General features: G+C 41.0%; 1 protein-coding gene across 3 annotated transcripts; it reads right to left on the bottom strand.

The window, feature by feature from the left end:
* Nucleotides 1-32: 32 nt before the first annotated feature.
* On the bottom strand, nt 33-14712 carry LOC102780366 (bromodomain-containing protein 1-like). 3 transcript variants are annotated; one of them, XM_006782294.3, is made up of 12 exons: nt 14413-14712; nt 11515-12899; nt 10896-11052; nt 10674-10802; nt 10136-10264; nt 8335-8647; nt 7420-8151; nt 7177-7306; nt 5699-5829; nt 4565-4659; nt 2236-2390; nt 33-1636 (listed from the first exon to the last, which is right to left on the bottom strand). In XM_006782294.3, exons 2-12 carry the CDS (start codon nt 12879-12881, stop codon nt 1450-1452), a joined length of 3525 nt encoding a protein of 1174 aa, XP_006782357.1. In that variant the 5' UTR covers nt 12882-12899; nt 14413-14712; the 3' UTR covers nt 33-1449. The 3 variants fall into 3 exon arrangements, with proteins under 3 accessions (XP_006782357.1, XP_006782356.1, XP_006782358.1); XM_006782293.3 differs by having other exon boundaries at nt 7414-8151; XM_006782295.3 differs by lacking the exon at nt 4565-4659 and having other exon boundaries at nt 1475-1636; nt 7414-8151.
* Between the last annotated feature and the right edge of the window lie 520 nt (nt 14713-15232).

Consider the following 15232-nt stretch of genomic DNA (forward strand, 5'->3'; position numbering starts at 1 on the left):
ATGTGTACAAACAAAGCCAGAAGACATTTGGATTGATTTAATAACATATTTTAATTTCAGTGTTTTAGTATAAAAATCCCACCAGCCTGCTGTCAGCTGGTTTCCGTTCCCTGTTAACTGTGGTTTTTCCCAGAGAATCAGCTAAAGTACCAAATCTATTTACACACAACATCCACATTCAGAAGGACCAAAGAAAACAGGAAGTCTACCCACTGCTACCCTGCCAAAATAAAACATCAAACACTGTCACCTCACCCCTCGGATTTAATGCTATCAATATGGGAAAACAAAGACTGACACAGGAAAAAGAGAAGGGGCTTCTATGTGTGACTCCTAGTGCACCTGTAGTATTTTCTTACTTTCTCTATAAAGTAATGCATATACATTTTTGAATTTACAATAAATTAGTACAGGCACATTCTCTTCTCGCCTACAGCTGACTGTCCACTCCAGGTTGAGAAGATGATTCTATGACATTTTTACAGAAGACTTGAACTCATCACAGCAAACAAACAGGCCAAAAACCTGAAAAAAATCTAATAAAAACCCCATAAAAGATAACTGGGGAACCTGTGGGCAGCTTTTTTTTTCTCTTTGTTTTGGTGTGAATGATGCACTTTGGGCATTTTAAACTTTGAGAGTTTTATAGATGTTATATAAATATGTACAAACAGTAAAAAAAAAAAAAAAAAAAGTCCAGTAAAAACATTCAGAATTTAAAAAAAAAAAAAGCACACACAAAAACACATTAATGCCAAAGATGAGAACTTGAAGCTTGAGAACTCAATAACTTACAAAAAAACATACAAAAGAAGGTGAAATAAAAAGGTTCAATACAGTATGCATGTTTGATTTTTCTCTGTAGAGATAGCACCAGCAGAAATCCCAACACTGTCAGTGCTGTTGACAGCGCGGATCATCACCTCACTGTATAAATATCAGAATGCTGTGTACCAAAACTGACTGAGGGAATGAATAAATTAGTGTCAGGCCTTGTACAGGATATTTACAGGAGCTGCTGCTGTCACACACAATGATGGACAATTTCATGGCAGTGAGATTGCAGCAGTCTTGCAGCACATTTAAGGAGGTCAGAGGCCAAACTCTGCCACATTCAACAGGTTTAGACCTGCTACTTTTCAGTCCTCGCAGCCAAGATTTCATTTCTTTCTTTTTTTTCTTTTCCCCGTCAACTTTTTGAATCCACTAACAAAGACGTTTTTCATTGCATAGCTCTTGACAAATAAGAACAACTGTTTCAAGCTACAGTATTTCAGAGAGGTGGAACCTGTGTGTGAGGAAGGGTGGAAATGATTTGGTTCCAGTTTGAAGGACATAGTAAACAAGATGTGTTTGTGTTGTGCGTATACAGCAGACACCGTGTTCGCTGCAGTGACAAAAACATGATTAAGAAATGGGTGATGGGAGGATTCTTGAGGTGGCGGGGCTTCAAATCGTGACGCCAAGGCCAGTGTTCGGCTCCAGCTCTCTAACTCGGTCTAGATGGTTCATGGCTCGATCGAAGGCGAGTCTCACAGATTTTCGGACAGAGGACGACCGAGCCTCCATCAGCTTCATTCTGTCGAGTATCTTATTGACGCCAAAGGGAGCCATTTTGGATTTAGGAAGCCATTGCCTGATGAGAGAGAAGACCATTTTGGAAAATATTTTCACATGTGACAAAGTGGAGTTCCTTTCAAGACCTTTTGTACAACACACAGAATGCAGTTCAGCATCTCTTTCATAGTCTGATCAGTCTAAATTGGTTTTGTTTTACATATATAGTAATAATTTGAAATAGGACAAAAAAGGTCTGTATTAAGTGGCTAATGTGTTTTGTTTTTTGTCTCAGAAGTCACTCTTAAACAACATCAGTACAAAAGTAAATTTTTGTTCAAGTGAAGCTTTCCTTTTTTCTTCTTTTTTTTTTTCTCTTCTCCCAAACTAGGTCTCTAGAAAAACTGTTTGGGGACCCCATCACAATAGTTAAGTTTCCTATTATGAACACATTAAAAAGCTGTCATTAAGCAGGCTACAGTGACTCATACATTGGCTCGCCACAGATATGACTGGTGGAGCTCGTCGACAACAGCGGGAGTAGATTAGAGTGGATCAAATGTTGCTTTCCAGGTTAAATAGGTTTCAAACGTACAGTCTGTCTTGATCACGTCTTATGTTTTGTTTAAGCAAGATTAATTCAATCCCAGCTAACAGTGAAGGAAGTTAGCTCCTCACCAGCTGCGCCTGCTGTCGAAGAAGTGGACGAGGAAGAGTTTCTCTGCGGACCTGAACTGCATCCGCTCTCCGGCTCTGAGAACGTCCAACGGTGGCTGGGGAAGCTCCACCCCGCTGTGCCGACACATTGTCCTCCGTGACCTGGGGTCCATGATCTGTGAAGATCAAGAAAATGGAGCGGGACACTGAGGGAGGCAGACTTCTCGCAGGAAAACGTGTGGCCAAAAATTGGCACCTGGAGTTTGGGACTTTTTTTTTGTTTTGTTTATTTTAATTTAAATGGCTGGCTGAAAAATTGCAAAAATACTAATTTGTCTTGATAAGTACATTACTTTTGGTTTGTTTGTGTTATTTGAACAGCCCACTAACATCACCAAGTCAGTGCCATTTCTGTGAAGAGTTAAATATCTGCTTCTGCCATCAACTCCACATCTAAGCTGTAAGTTGTCCACGTCTTGCTTGGGGGAAAATCTTTCTGTAAAAGGTACTGATAACTAAGAAGTCCAAAAAAACTATTAATTCCAAATGGCTCAATTCCTACTGAGCTCGATCAAATAATTCAAAATGCAAAATTAGCTTTGTCTCCACTCGGAAGTAAAGGAAATAGAGAAGATCTAAACAGTTCCATAATTACTCCATTTTTATTTCATTCTTACAGTAGATGTGATGTTTTAATGAACATTATTTTTTTTTGGATGGGCATATTTGAAAGTGTTTTCTGCATTAGAAAAATCTGACCCTGAGCTTTTTTTTCCTAATTGAAATGATTCTCATTTCACTTGTTTCCATTCTAGCTGATCAAGTAAAGCTAAAGACATTATTTGTAGCCCTGCTACAAGTTGACTACTCGACTTACATTTTACATCTAAGTGCAGTGACTAAAAACATCCCAGTTAGTTAGACATTCAGACTAAGGAGTTGGCAAATATTATACCAATTAAATACAGAGTACTGTCTTTATTTTTAGACAGTACTGTGTGAGCAGTCTTACATGACACTGACATTGTGCCAGCCAAGTTATTTAGCTAAGGCTTTTGACAATGTAAGAAATAAATTACATGCTTAACTGTAAGTGGACTTGATTTTCATGTTGCTAACTTTAAAGTTTGTAACTAAAACTGAAGGATGCTGTTCTATACAAACTAACAGTTCCTGTAAAGTGACTTTCTTTTTAAGTGATACTGATCAAAAGATCTTTGTTTCTGACTTGCAAACTGTATTTTAAAATCATATTAATGAACTTAAGCTCTTTAAAGAGACTATTCTGCCCAGATTTGCAAGGAGCGATTTGTTGTTATACATGATGATGTAATGTATTTGCATTAGACTGCCTCTGACCTTAAACCCTTCAGCGCAGTCTCTTTCCACCCTGTCATTGGTAACAGGGGATGGATTCTAGAATGCATTGTTTCTTTCCATATGTGAAAGTTGGGATGTAGTTGTTGAAAAGAACTTTCCTGGATTTTATTTGTTAATTCCACCAAAAAGGGGGATTGGTTCAGTGTTTCTATTTGTTAGCAGATTTACTCAAAATGTTATGGATGGGGTTAGCATGACATTTTTTAGCAGAGGTGGGTTCTTGGCCCAACTTGAGTGATTAACTTGTGGTTCAATCAGGAGAAGGATCCAGGCTTTTTGGAACAATTCTTTACCATTGTGACACTTAGCCTTTTTCCTGGTTCTCAATGCATGTTATAGAGGGAAATTTCATCCTTTGCCCAAGAGGGCCAACTTTCAGGGACTATCCTTTAACTAGAGATCAATTTCACATTGCTCTGCGGCTCCATGACTCACTGGTCCTGAAATTCATTATCCTAATACAAAATTTAGGGAGCTGGCTTTTATTATGCTGCACACAAGTGAAACAATCTGCAGAAGCCAGTAAAATTAGATAAACTAATCCAATGTAATCCCCCACCTTGAACTGACAGTTGTGTGAATGCGTGAGATTTCTTTCAACTGATGCATCTTAAATTATTGCCCTGTTTGTTGACATATTTAGTCACTTCCATGTCCTTTGTGTTTTCTGTATACCAATTCAAAGCACTTGATTTCCAGTATTTAAAAAAAAAAAAAAAAAAAAAAGTTGAAGAAGTGCATAACCTGGTGAAAGAAGGCAGCATTCAGAGAGACAAGCATGCAAGGCCAAGTCAAGCCCAATACACCCAGAGCGAAGCGACCCACACTACACACGACAACAACAACCATTCCACTATCAGCCAGCTGGAAGCTCCTGCGTGGCCATGAGCACAAATTACGAGCTACAGGATGGACAATGGCAGAGGGGCAGATGGGTAATGAGATACAGAGGGGACTAACACTCACTCACCAGGGCAGGGAAGGAGGGATATCCACTACATTTAGCCCAAACTAGTTTAAGAGGCTCCAGAACAAATGGAGAAGCAGCAGTGGGTTTCCACACCTCTACAGGAACAACAACAAGCAAGTTATGAAGGATACACTGCAACAGAGAGCACAACCAATCTCAACGCACACACACCGCCAATAATACTTTCTATTAAGTAGACCATGTAAACCATTTTTAGGGTGTATATTGTATGTACGTGTGTATATAAAATGAAGGCATGTGTGGGTACTGGCTCTTTTTTTTTTTTTAATATGTCAGTGTTAATTTCTATAATAAGTTCACGTACTGCTGATACTTTTCATGAATGGCATAGGAAATAACTTTCTTTAGATTTGCTTTTACCATTGCAAACACTCACACTCAAAAACAAACTGCAAACACACTCTCACAAACACACACACAATTAATCCAACTTCCTAACTTTAAGACTGTCATAATGCAATGCTCATTAATGTCGGCAGTAATGATGAACAATGCAGTTTTAGAAGTTGCACCACATCAGCTCAAGTACAATGTAGCTGACGGGCACGAGTGTATAATTCGCTTTGAATCCACAAAGAAAATACCAGTCTTTAGTTCACTTCCACCTTGTCCATCCGCGGTTTCCCGTTTCTGTTGTTCTCCTGCGTTCACAACTTCCTTTGTAGCTTGAACTCACAGTGTGAGCACAGAATATGCTGACTTAAATCCAGTACCTGATGAACCACTGAACCTCAGTTTCAGAACCAGTGTGGAAGACTTCATTGATGAATCGGTGATTTCATGGTTCTGTAGTAACCCCTTTTCAAGGATTTCTATTTAAAGGATTTTTACATCAAAACCTATGACACTCAACATGACTCATTCAACTTCAATTGCTCTGTATTACACAGGTGTAAAAGTAGAAAAGTGAGGATGTAACATGAAAGCAAGAAATTAATTTAATAAAATGCTGCATGCTTGGACATAAGAAGTATTAGTATCCCAATAAAGAGCCACTCTTTAATTAGTTTAGTAAATGCCTTCAGAAGACAGAAGTAAGAAATGACAAATCAAAGCTTGCCAAGCTGTTTCATGCACACTCATTAGGTCACAATCCAGAGCTGATCGGCTCACCTGAAGAGATCTTTGCAGCTTTGATGAACTCGCCATTTTCAATGCAGGTCATTAGAGTGCTTTTGTCATCCACAGTGCTACGTCGAGCGGTGGCCGGTCGCCCTTTACCACTTTTAGACAGGATAACGGTCCTGAAAGATGCAGGAGCAAAGGTCAATGAGGAAAATGTTTTTTGTTTAGTTTTTTTAAAAAACTCATTTTATGAGCTGCTGGAATGATTGACTTACAATTATTAATTTTGTCTTCACCAATTCATTTTCAAACTCCAAATCTAGTTAAGCAAGTGAAACCAAAAGAAACCTACTTCATATTATTAAAAAGACATTTTTGTCTTATGATGACATTTTGTTCCAAATTATTAAATATCAAATTTTATACTTCAAAGGAACTTTTAGTAAATGGTAAATGGCCTGTATTTATATAGTGCTTTACTAGTCCCTAAGGACCCCAAAGCGCTTTACATATCCAGTCATCCACCCATTCACACACACATTCACACACTGGTGATGTCAAGCTACATTGTAGCCACAGCCACCCTGGGGCACACTGACAGATAAATATAAGCTAATAGATAATACATCAAACTAGGGGTGGGTGATATATCGAATATACTTGATCTATTGCAAGTTTTCCATGTACGATGGATAAAACAATTATAAATTGCCATGGCAATAATAAGCTGTCTGCATGGGATTCACTAGCAGTTTTTTTTTCATTTCATTAATCCCCCGCTCCCAACCAGAAATGTTTCTACTTGGCACACTGCACTGAGCATGTGTGTTTATATACAACCAGATAAGGAAAAAACATATCGCAGCAGGAGTTTCAGACGAGCGAGGGATGGAGACTATCATTTGGATTTCACAGGAAGGATGCCGTAAAACTATTGCCGCTAAAGGTTGCAGCACCACAAATTTATTCCACCAGCTAAAAAGTCATCCACTGCAAAATGAAGCCCGTTTTAAACTCCGCATGTCAGCGTCTCCCCACACACAAAAGAAAACGTTAAATAAACCGGCTGTGACACCTGTGACTGTTCTTGGTTAGTTCTTTTTATAGACACTATCAAGACTTTTGTTTCTGTAATTTGAAGTCATCACATTTTTTATTCTACTATTTTTATATGTTCTAACCACAAACAAGCACCTTTTTAATTTCAGTCGTTTCATTTTGCCTCGTGAGGTTTTTTTTTTGCTATGATCTTTTGTTTGTTAAAGGTCTGGTGTTGACCACAGAAGCAGACTTACTGTGACAGTATTGTCATTTGTGGAAAACCTCTGTGTGCAACAGACGGTTAACTATTTTGGTTTGAAAACAGAAAGTGTCTTGGCACCTTTCGCCTTGGAGGCGCATATATTAATTGTTCTGATTATACTATAAACTTGGTCACCACAATGTTAACACTGGCAGAAGTGAAGGACAAAATTATGAAAATAAGCATAGCCACTCAGGATTTGGTTGGTTCTTTTCTCACTCACCTTGTGTCACAAAGGATACTTCCACTTGAAGAGATGCTCGACTCGGAGGCACAGCGTCGGCGTGGCTCGAGCAAACGGGGAGATTGTGAGACCACACCCTCCTCTTCCACCACAAATCCATTTGCCATTCCTGAGAGGGATAAAAATACAAGAATTGTTTTAAACTCACTGAATCTTTTTGTCACCAGCGAGACTTTGTTTGCAATTGAAATAAAATAATTAATATCTGACAGACACCTGTACCAAGGCGTTTGATCGGCGACTCCTCGTCGTCCTCACCATCAGCGCTGCTGCTGCGTTTTCTTTTCTTTGGCAGAAGGAGCGTCTCCAATCGAGGTATCACTACTGACAGGAAGGTTTTGGCGCCCAGGGGTGGGGGGGACCCAGAGGAGACCTCTTGGGTCCGGGGTGGTTTCTGTGGGCTAGCACTTTTTGACTTCCGAAAGAGCACATTGGTCCTCCGGTTATAGCGTTCCACGTAGAGGTCACTTTTGGGGAGTAACGACTCTGGGATGTGCCCATTAGGGGTGTCCGATGGCACTGAGGTAGATGTGTTGGTGACGTCCTCAAACTCTGTGGGTGTCTGGTCCAAGGGCTTTGTGAGCTTCACGGGGGTCGGGTCTAAGTCCATAGGCAAAATTTGGGATGGTAAGGTTAATGTCTCTAATGGTGGTGGAGGTAAAGACTTGTCTTCCTGTGGCATACTGGGATCTGCCAGCAGTTCTCGTAGTGGTTGGTCTTCAGATTCAGCAGGAGATGGGCTGGGATCTGGAGTAGAGGGTTGTGGTGGCAGGGAATTCTTCAGGCTTATCTCACTGCGGACCTCCGTGATGGTTTTCTTGAGTAGCTTTAGCCTCTTGCTGCGGGACGGGCTGTGCTTCATGGCTATGCTCAGGTCCAGTTTCTCCAGGAGCTCCTTCAGCTGATCCTCCAGAGGAGTCTTTTGGCGGTACGTGGGAGTCAGTAAGCGGTCCACTACGGAGGACAGTGACATATAACCACATCATTATCCTGATTACATGACTATTTTACTACTGAACTCACACTTTCACTGTTTAAATATTTATTATTATTCAATTTACTTAAGAGATAATGATGAAAGATAAGTTACTTATCACTTTTAGATATTTATTACTTCATAAAGCACTATAAACCTACCATCTTCCCAGGTGAATGGCGGTGTTGGCTCCAGTTTCGGAACTTCAGGAAGATGCAACCCACCGGGGAAGTCGAAGCCAATCCTCTCTGCTTCTCTGCGGGCCCTGCGAAGGATGGCTCCACCATGGTCTTGCATCCGCTGAGCCGCCTTGTAAAAGAAGGTGTCCTTGGCATTGTATGTCATGCAGTTGGATATTATGAGGTCAAAGTCGGCTTCAAACTCCTCCAGGCTCCTGTAGAAGTGAGCATCGATTCTTTTTCTCATGGTGGAGAAGTCAATAGGGTTCTTGATGATATCCAGGTAGTCAGGTACCTGCAGAGAACAGAGAACAGACATCAGAGGCTGCAGTCTAAGAGGAGGAAGAAATTCTGGTTCACGATATCCCTTTTTTCGAAAGGCACGCTGGAAGGTACTGAGCCTTGACCCTCTAAAGCTTGATTTTTATGGATGATCGGTTTGGGCACTACACTGGTCAACCATTGCAACACAGGTTGTCCAAATTTAGAAAACAATGCATGCTTTCATTTATATCAAGAAGCTTTGCACTCACATAAACAAATTGCATTTCTTTGATCATTGGCACAAAAGGTGCCATTAGTTTCACTGTTTAGATGTTCATACAACCCACTTGATACTGAGGTACGGAATCCGTGCTACATGTTTCACTGTCAGGGCAGCACGGCGTTGTGTGGTTAACACTGCTGCCTCACAGCAAGAAGGTCCTGAGTTTGACTTCACCACCTGGCTGGGACCTTTCTGTGTGGTGCTTGCATGGGTTCTCTCTTCCTCCCACACTCCAAAGACATGGAATGAGTGGGGTTAGGTTAACTGGTGATTAAAGTGTGAATGGCTCTGAGTGGTGACCTGTCCAGGGTGTACCCTGCCTCTTGCTCTATGGTATCTGGGATATGACCCTGATATGGATAAGTGGAAGAGGACGGATGGATGTTTCATCGTGGTAAATATCACTGTAAAAAAAAAAAAAAAAGAAAAAAAAAAAGAAAACAGTAGAGAGAATACCACAGATGCACAGGAATCGCTGATTTGAATCGCAGGCCCCTATCATACACTCTCTATTTGCACATGGACAAATATTCTTCAATTAGGGTGAAGAGAGTGTGGAGCCAAATACACATTGTGGAAGTACACAGGCCTGAAACCCTGTCTGTACCAGTTGAGCATGGTGGAACCAGACTTGTCCCACATAATAACACAAGGAGCTCTGCTTTATACCACACAATCTGCTGTTAAACTTGCAAATATGGTGACATGGTGGTGATCCATGATATCCCTGGTAGTATGTTATTTACACTTTTACCATTAGTCGAAACCAATACTCATTAACAAATTGGTGTCAGTGCATCTCATTATCCTGAAATTTTCATCACGTGAACATGGGACATCGTTCCTGAGTTTCAATGGAAAGTATGCTTTTAAGGAATGCAACTGTTGCTTAGAGCAACTGATAGAGCACTATAATGTAATGAAAAGCCAGTCATCTTAAATGCAATGCGTGAAATGTTTTCTGAAATGAGAATACTTTCACATTAAATTGGGTCTTCTTGAACTGGTGATTTCGGTTCAGTGAACTACTTTTAGTATAATGATGGAGACACACTTGATTTGTTTAATACAGTTATGTAGATGTTAAACAGACTTTATAAATAAGCATCTTTGGCTAAGACTATGGCAGGAAAAAGAGGTGTTGCTAAATGTCGTTATATATTAGCCATTTCATTTGAACTGGGGAAAAAGACTTGCTTTAAACTGTTTTAAAGTGAATAATGAACAACTGCTGACCTCTTTAATGCTGACAGGCTGAGCAAATATGCTGTACTGGTCCTTCTCCTGCAGCTGACTGAGCACAGCTCTCAGCAGGATGTTGAAGGGAGTCAGCTGGACCTCCAGCACTGATTGCTGAAGCTTCATCTGTCGAAAGAAGGTAGCCAAACAATGTTAATCCACATGAATGGCATGAGGTGTTATCAAGAGTCCAAGGTCAATGTTTATTAAAACCGAATGTGTGTATACAGTAAATCCCATTTTGTGGTCGATGTTTATGTTTTAGCGCATTGGGTGTTTGAGGCACATAAAAGGTTTTAGACTAACAGTCCAGTAGTCAAATTTGTGAGGAGCTGTCCAACTAATCAGTGGAATTTGGGATGTTGTGGGTAGTAATGAGTTAACTAAACAAGAACAAATATAATTAAAATAGTGAGTAGTAAATGAAAAGTAAAATATTTAGCTTTAACTTGAGAATAAACAATGTGTCCTGAAAAGAAATGATGAAGCTCTGCACTAGACAATCGTGAAGTAGTAAATGCTGAAAGGGTTTTACCTCCTCCCTCTTCAGTTTTTCTCTCTTCCTGATGAGCTCCAGCAACAGGCGGGCTCGCTCCAGGTCGTGACGGAGGCGGTGCCACTCTTTCAACTGCTCCTTCAGTGCCTGGTTAGACTCCATATGGTCCTGCAGGAAACAAGCATCAGCTTAATAACAAGAACTACATTAAAAAGGACAATACCCTACTGTGTGAGGTTGCTAGCTGTTAACAGAACTGACCGTCTTCTTGGCTTTGGGTGGCTGTGGGTTGGCCTGTAACCGGCGGATTAGGGGCACATTGTTCCTTGACTGCCTCTTCAGCACCCAGTAGCTCAGCACCCCCTCAACAAATGAACGCTTCCTCTGAACTGATACCTGGTTGAGGATGGTATCAAAACTAACCCAACATAGAAGAAAAGGGGAATATTAATCAGTGAATAATAATAATAATATTTTTGATAATATTTTCTCCGTAGCTCTAAAAAGCTGTCAGATCTCTGGCTTGTCATTTTTGACCAATCAGATATCTTTGTATTTGTATTTGTATTCATCTCTTATAAACATCACTGCTGACACACCTGTGGAAAAAACCTTTAACTCAACTATATTGGAATAATGCTGGCAAAGTTCTCTTGAAGTACTACTGATAAATATCACTTATCTCAAGTTAAACTTTTAATATTTACTTTTTCCAGATTCATACAGTTTTACTGTTTTCTGTATGTATTAAAAATCACTACCTTAGATAGCACTCAACTAAAATTAGAAGCAGAAAAAAATTATAATTTCAAATGAAATAAAGAGGACAAAAGACCAAGGATAGAGAGTGTTGATTTGGTGAGCTAAGGCTGACTGTTACCTTGAAGCAGTAATGCTAGGTCCAGAGCTGGTCGGAGTTTCAGGTTCCGTTTCTGGTTCAGGGTCTGCTCGTTTATTCTTTTTCTTCTGCCAGCCCTTGGCCTTCCCTTTCTTTTCAGCTCGCTTGTGAAAGGCTCCATTTTTAGGGTGGGGCTCCTCATAGATGTTGAGTGGCCGGCGGTCACAGCCTTCAGGTGTGTGGCTGCAACAGTAAGCAGTCTTTTTCACAGAGAAAGTGGTGGCACCAGATGCAGTCACCTCTTTGACGGGCTCCATCTTCATGCAGAGACCAGCTTTCTGGGCGCAGCTAACGTGGAAGGCAGTGTAACAGTTGATCTTGTCACACTGGATGCACGCGCCGACACCTTTCTCCTTACACAGATAGCAAGTAAGCTTCCAGCGAGCAGGTGGGATGTTGCGGACACCGTCAATGGGCTCGATGAAAACTGTGTCCGAGAAGCCAACTTCGGGCACCCACAGGGCACATGCTACATGGCCCCAGCGGTCATCATCTGTCTTCTTCAGAGCTCCTCCTCGATTCGGGCAGAAAACACACTCAGCCGGTCGCGTCGGACACTGGAGGCAGTGGCGACAAAGCCACTGGCCTTCAGGGATGTATGGCACACCGTAGCACTCCTGGTGCACGGCAATGTTGCAGGAGTCGCAGAAGAGGATGACGTTACTGTCAGCTCCATCTCCATCCATGCATATACAGCACACAGCATCTTCATCCACAAGTGACTGCAGGTCACTCTGACCCTGCGTGGCTAAGAATGACTCTTTCTCAAAGCGATCCATGAGAAACTCAAACAGGTTGTGTGACACTTGACTTATGCCCTCACTTTTTCTTTTCTCATTGATGATCTCCATCCAGGCATAGTCTTCCTCATCCATGTCATACTCCACCTCCTCATCCAGCTCCTCGGGCGTCCTCTCAGTGTATTTGTAGTAGGTTGCTGGCCTTTTCGGTACCACTGGCAGATTGTATTCAACTGTTCTAACTTTCGGCTCCAATAGGCCACTGGCACTGCTGTGGGTGGCACTACCACCATGTGAGGTGGTGAGAGCTGCATTCTTCTTCTGCTGGTTGTTTTTGAGGCGGACAGAGCGCACCAGAACCTGCTGGGGCTTCTCGTTATTCTCCTTGTTGCTGTTACACTCCATGATCTCTTGAGCTGTGGGGTCATCGTCTGTGATGACATCCAGCTTGTCGTAGATGCTGAGCCGGTGTACACGGCCATCCACCTCCAACTCCACCATTCGCTGAGCTTGTGCATATGTCAGTGTCTCCCGGTTGGGCGATGGCTTGATGGGAGAAGTCTCTCTCTTAATCACTGCTGGGCGTTGGTTTCGACTTTTCTTCTTCATGTTTGAGCTATGAGGACCCTGAAAAAACCCAAGCAATGAAACAAATGTGTAAATATATGTTTTAAAATGTATACTCTTTTGTAAATCATCGTTGGGTTTCTTGAAAAGCGCTACACAAATCTAAGTTATTATTATTATTATAAATAACTCGCTGATCTAGCAGCTGCTGAGAAAGCTGTCATGTCATGGATTTCACTGTACATGTCTGCATGTACACAACTGGCTGCTGTCACATCTTCCAACCCTTGTTTACAGATAAGGGAAAAAATGTCCCGAAACAAAGTTTTCACCTCTGTATTTTGTGTCTTCTTTGTCAAGCCTAATTTAAAGTAGTAGTAAGCCTTCTACATTTAAATGATCGACTGCTGTCTTTTGATCTTGATGGTGCAATTGTTTTGACTATATTAAAGGAGTTCTGTGTTAAAGTTGCTAAACAAAACTCTGTTCATTACATTAGTTAGGGAATCATATCAAAATACTCCAAAATGCTAATTAGTAAATATTAAATAAAAACCTTAATGTGAGATCCAGAATAAAGTTGTGACGTAAATTTTAATCCTACAGTAAATCTGATCTATTGACAGAAAAACAGATCAGGACTGGGGCTACTTGGATTTTAATTTCTTGTGCTCTTTATGAATTCTCAGCAAATCTAAAGTTGACACACCATTAAAAAGATCTATCTTTCTGTAACCAAAACGTGAAAGATATAGTTAAATGTCATAGACGAAGAAAACCACCAAAACCTACTTTCCAAGCTTATCTATTATTGGCCAGGTAAACCATTGTCAAATGAATTATTCCAGCCATGTTTGCATATGTATATCGATTTCCCTGAAATCCAACTCCCCCCAAATAACGCTATTACTTAGATTTGTACCTTCGCGACACACTTTATTTTATTTTTTAAACCAGGGCAAGTGAAGTTAAGCTAGCAGCTTTGAACATAGTGCTCCAACGTGTGCTGGTGCACCTTTAACTCGTGAGATCAATGCGCTTTCAGCCGGCTGCGCTAACAGTACCTTCAACCTTTACTGGACAAATGAAAGAAATGCATCGAGAGCAGGAAGCAGCAATGCCGAAGACAAGGAGCCTCCGATCTGCGCAACCTGTGTGGTTTGTTTCCTGAATAACAGCGGCTCCATGTAGCTGCAGCTTGTTACTAGATCCATGTCCGGTACGGGTAGGTACGGTAAGTCCGTCTAGACAGTGATCCGTGCTATGTTTCGAACCTGCTTTAGGACGACCAATCAAACACTGGCGGGTTACAAGAAAAGACAACCATGTTGTTCCCCTTAATAAACAGGCGGTGGCCTCTCTAGTTGCTAGTCCGTCCAGAAACCGGGCTAACATTAGCCTGCTACTACAGGGACTTGAAGAGGAAGGAAATATGGCGACTAACACAAGAAACTACCTCAATTAAAAAAGTTGTCTTTTTCTATGAGTAGCACGGTTTGGTTTTTAACTTAAATGTATCCAGGGTACAGGGAAAAACATTAAACGGGTAAAACGAGAGTGAGGTAAAACTTACCTCGCTATTTTCAAGAATTAAGCTTATAAAAACAGCAGCAATGGCGGTGCGGCCTGCAGAGCGAAGCAGCAGTTAAATCCACATTCAGTCTGGTCATCCAAAGGCGACCGCGGCTCGCGCTGAACCGAGTGAACCTTAGAAGTGACCGACAGGTATCCAGGGCGACGGGAGCGGTTTCAAGTGATATACTAGGATATGAGGCTTAAAATCGATCGCTGGGACTGTGGAAAAGCAGTAAGAAGTGGCAGGGCTCAGCGGCTGCCTGAGCTCCTCTTCCCCCACAACAATGCGGTTGTGTGAGTCGCTATGCCGCGACGTCACCACGCAAACCAGGAAGTTTATATATATTTATTATTATTATTATTTCATATTTAAATACGAGCATATGGTCTCTAAATACGATACGCAAAGATTATTAAAAACATTAAAGTCGTTCTGGCATCCAACAGATGACCGATCGAAAGGGTATGGACTTTCCGACCGCATCGCTTCCATATGGTACACGCGCTAACCGCTTGTGGGGTCGTCTGAAAGACGTTTTGGACTTTAGTAAAAGGTAAATTACGATTCAAGGAATATAAAACTATGAGCCATATATGTGTTTGTAATTGTAAATTTTATTTTTCTTTTAAATATATACATTTAATGTATATTAATATATATTTTATGACTGAATCTGAATTTATTTTGAATTTTCTCTAATCCATGTGGATTCATAAGTATACATACTGGCCCAAATATATACTACTGGTAGTTTCTCTTCGCATAAAATGATTTTTGACAGCCTTTATGTATACTTCTGGCACTGCCAATATCAGTC

Source organism: Neolamprologus brichardi, chromosome 7 (genome assembly GCF_056152115.1).
Source record: "Neolamprologus brichardi isolate AB-2024 chromosome 7, ASM5615211v1, whole genome shotgun sequence".
Lineage (NCBI taxonomy): Eukaryota > Metazoa > Chordata > Actinopteri > Cichliformes > Cichlidae > Neolamprologus > Neolamprologus brichardi.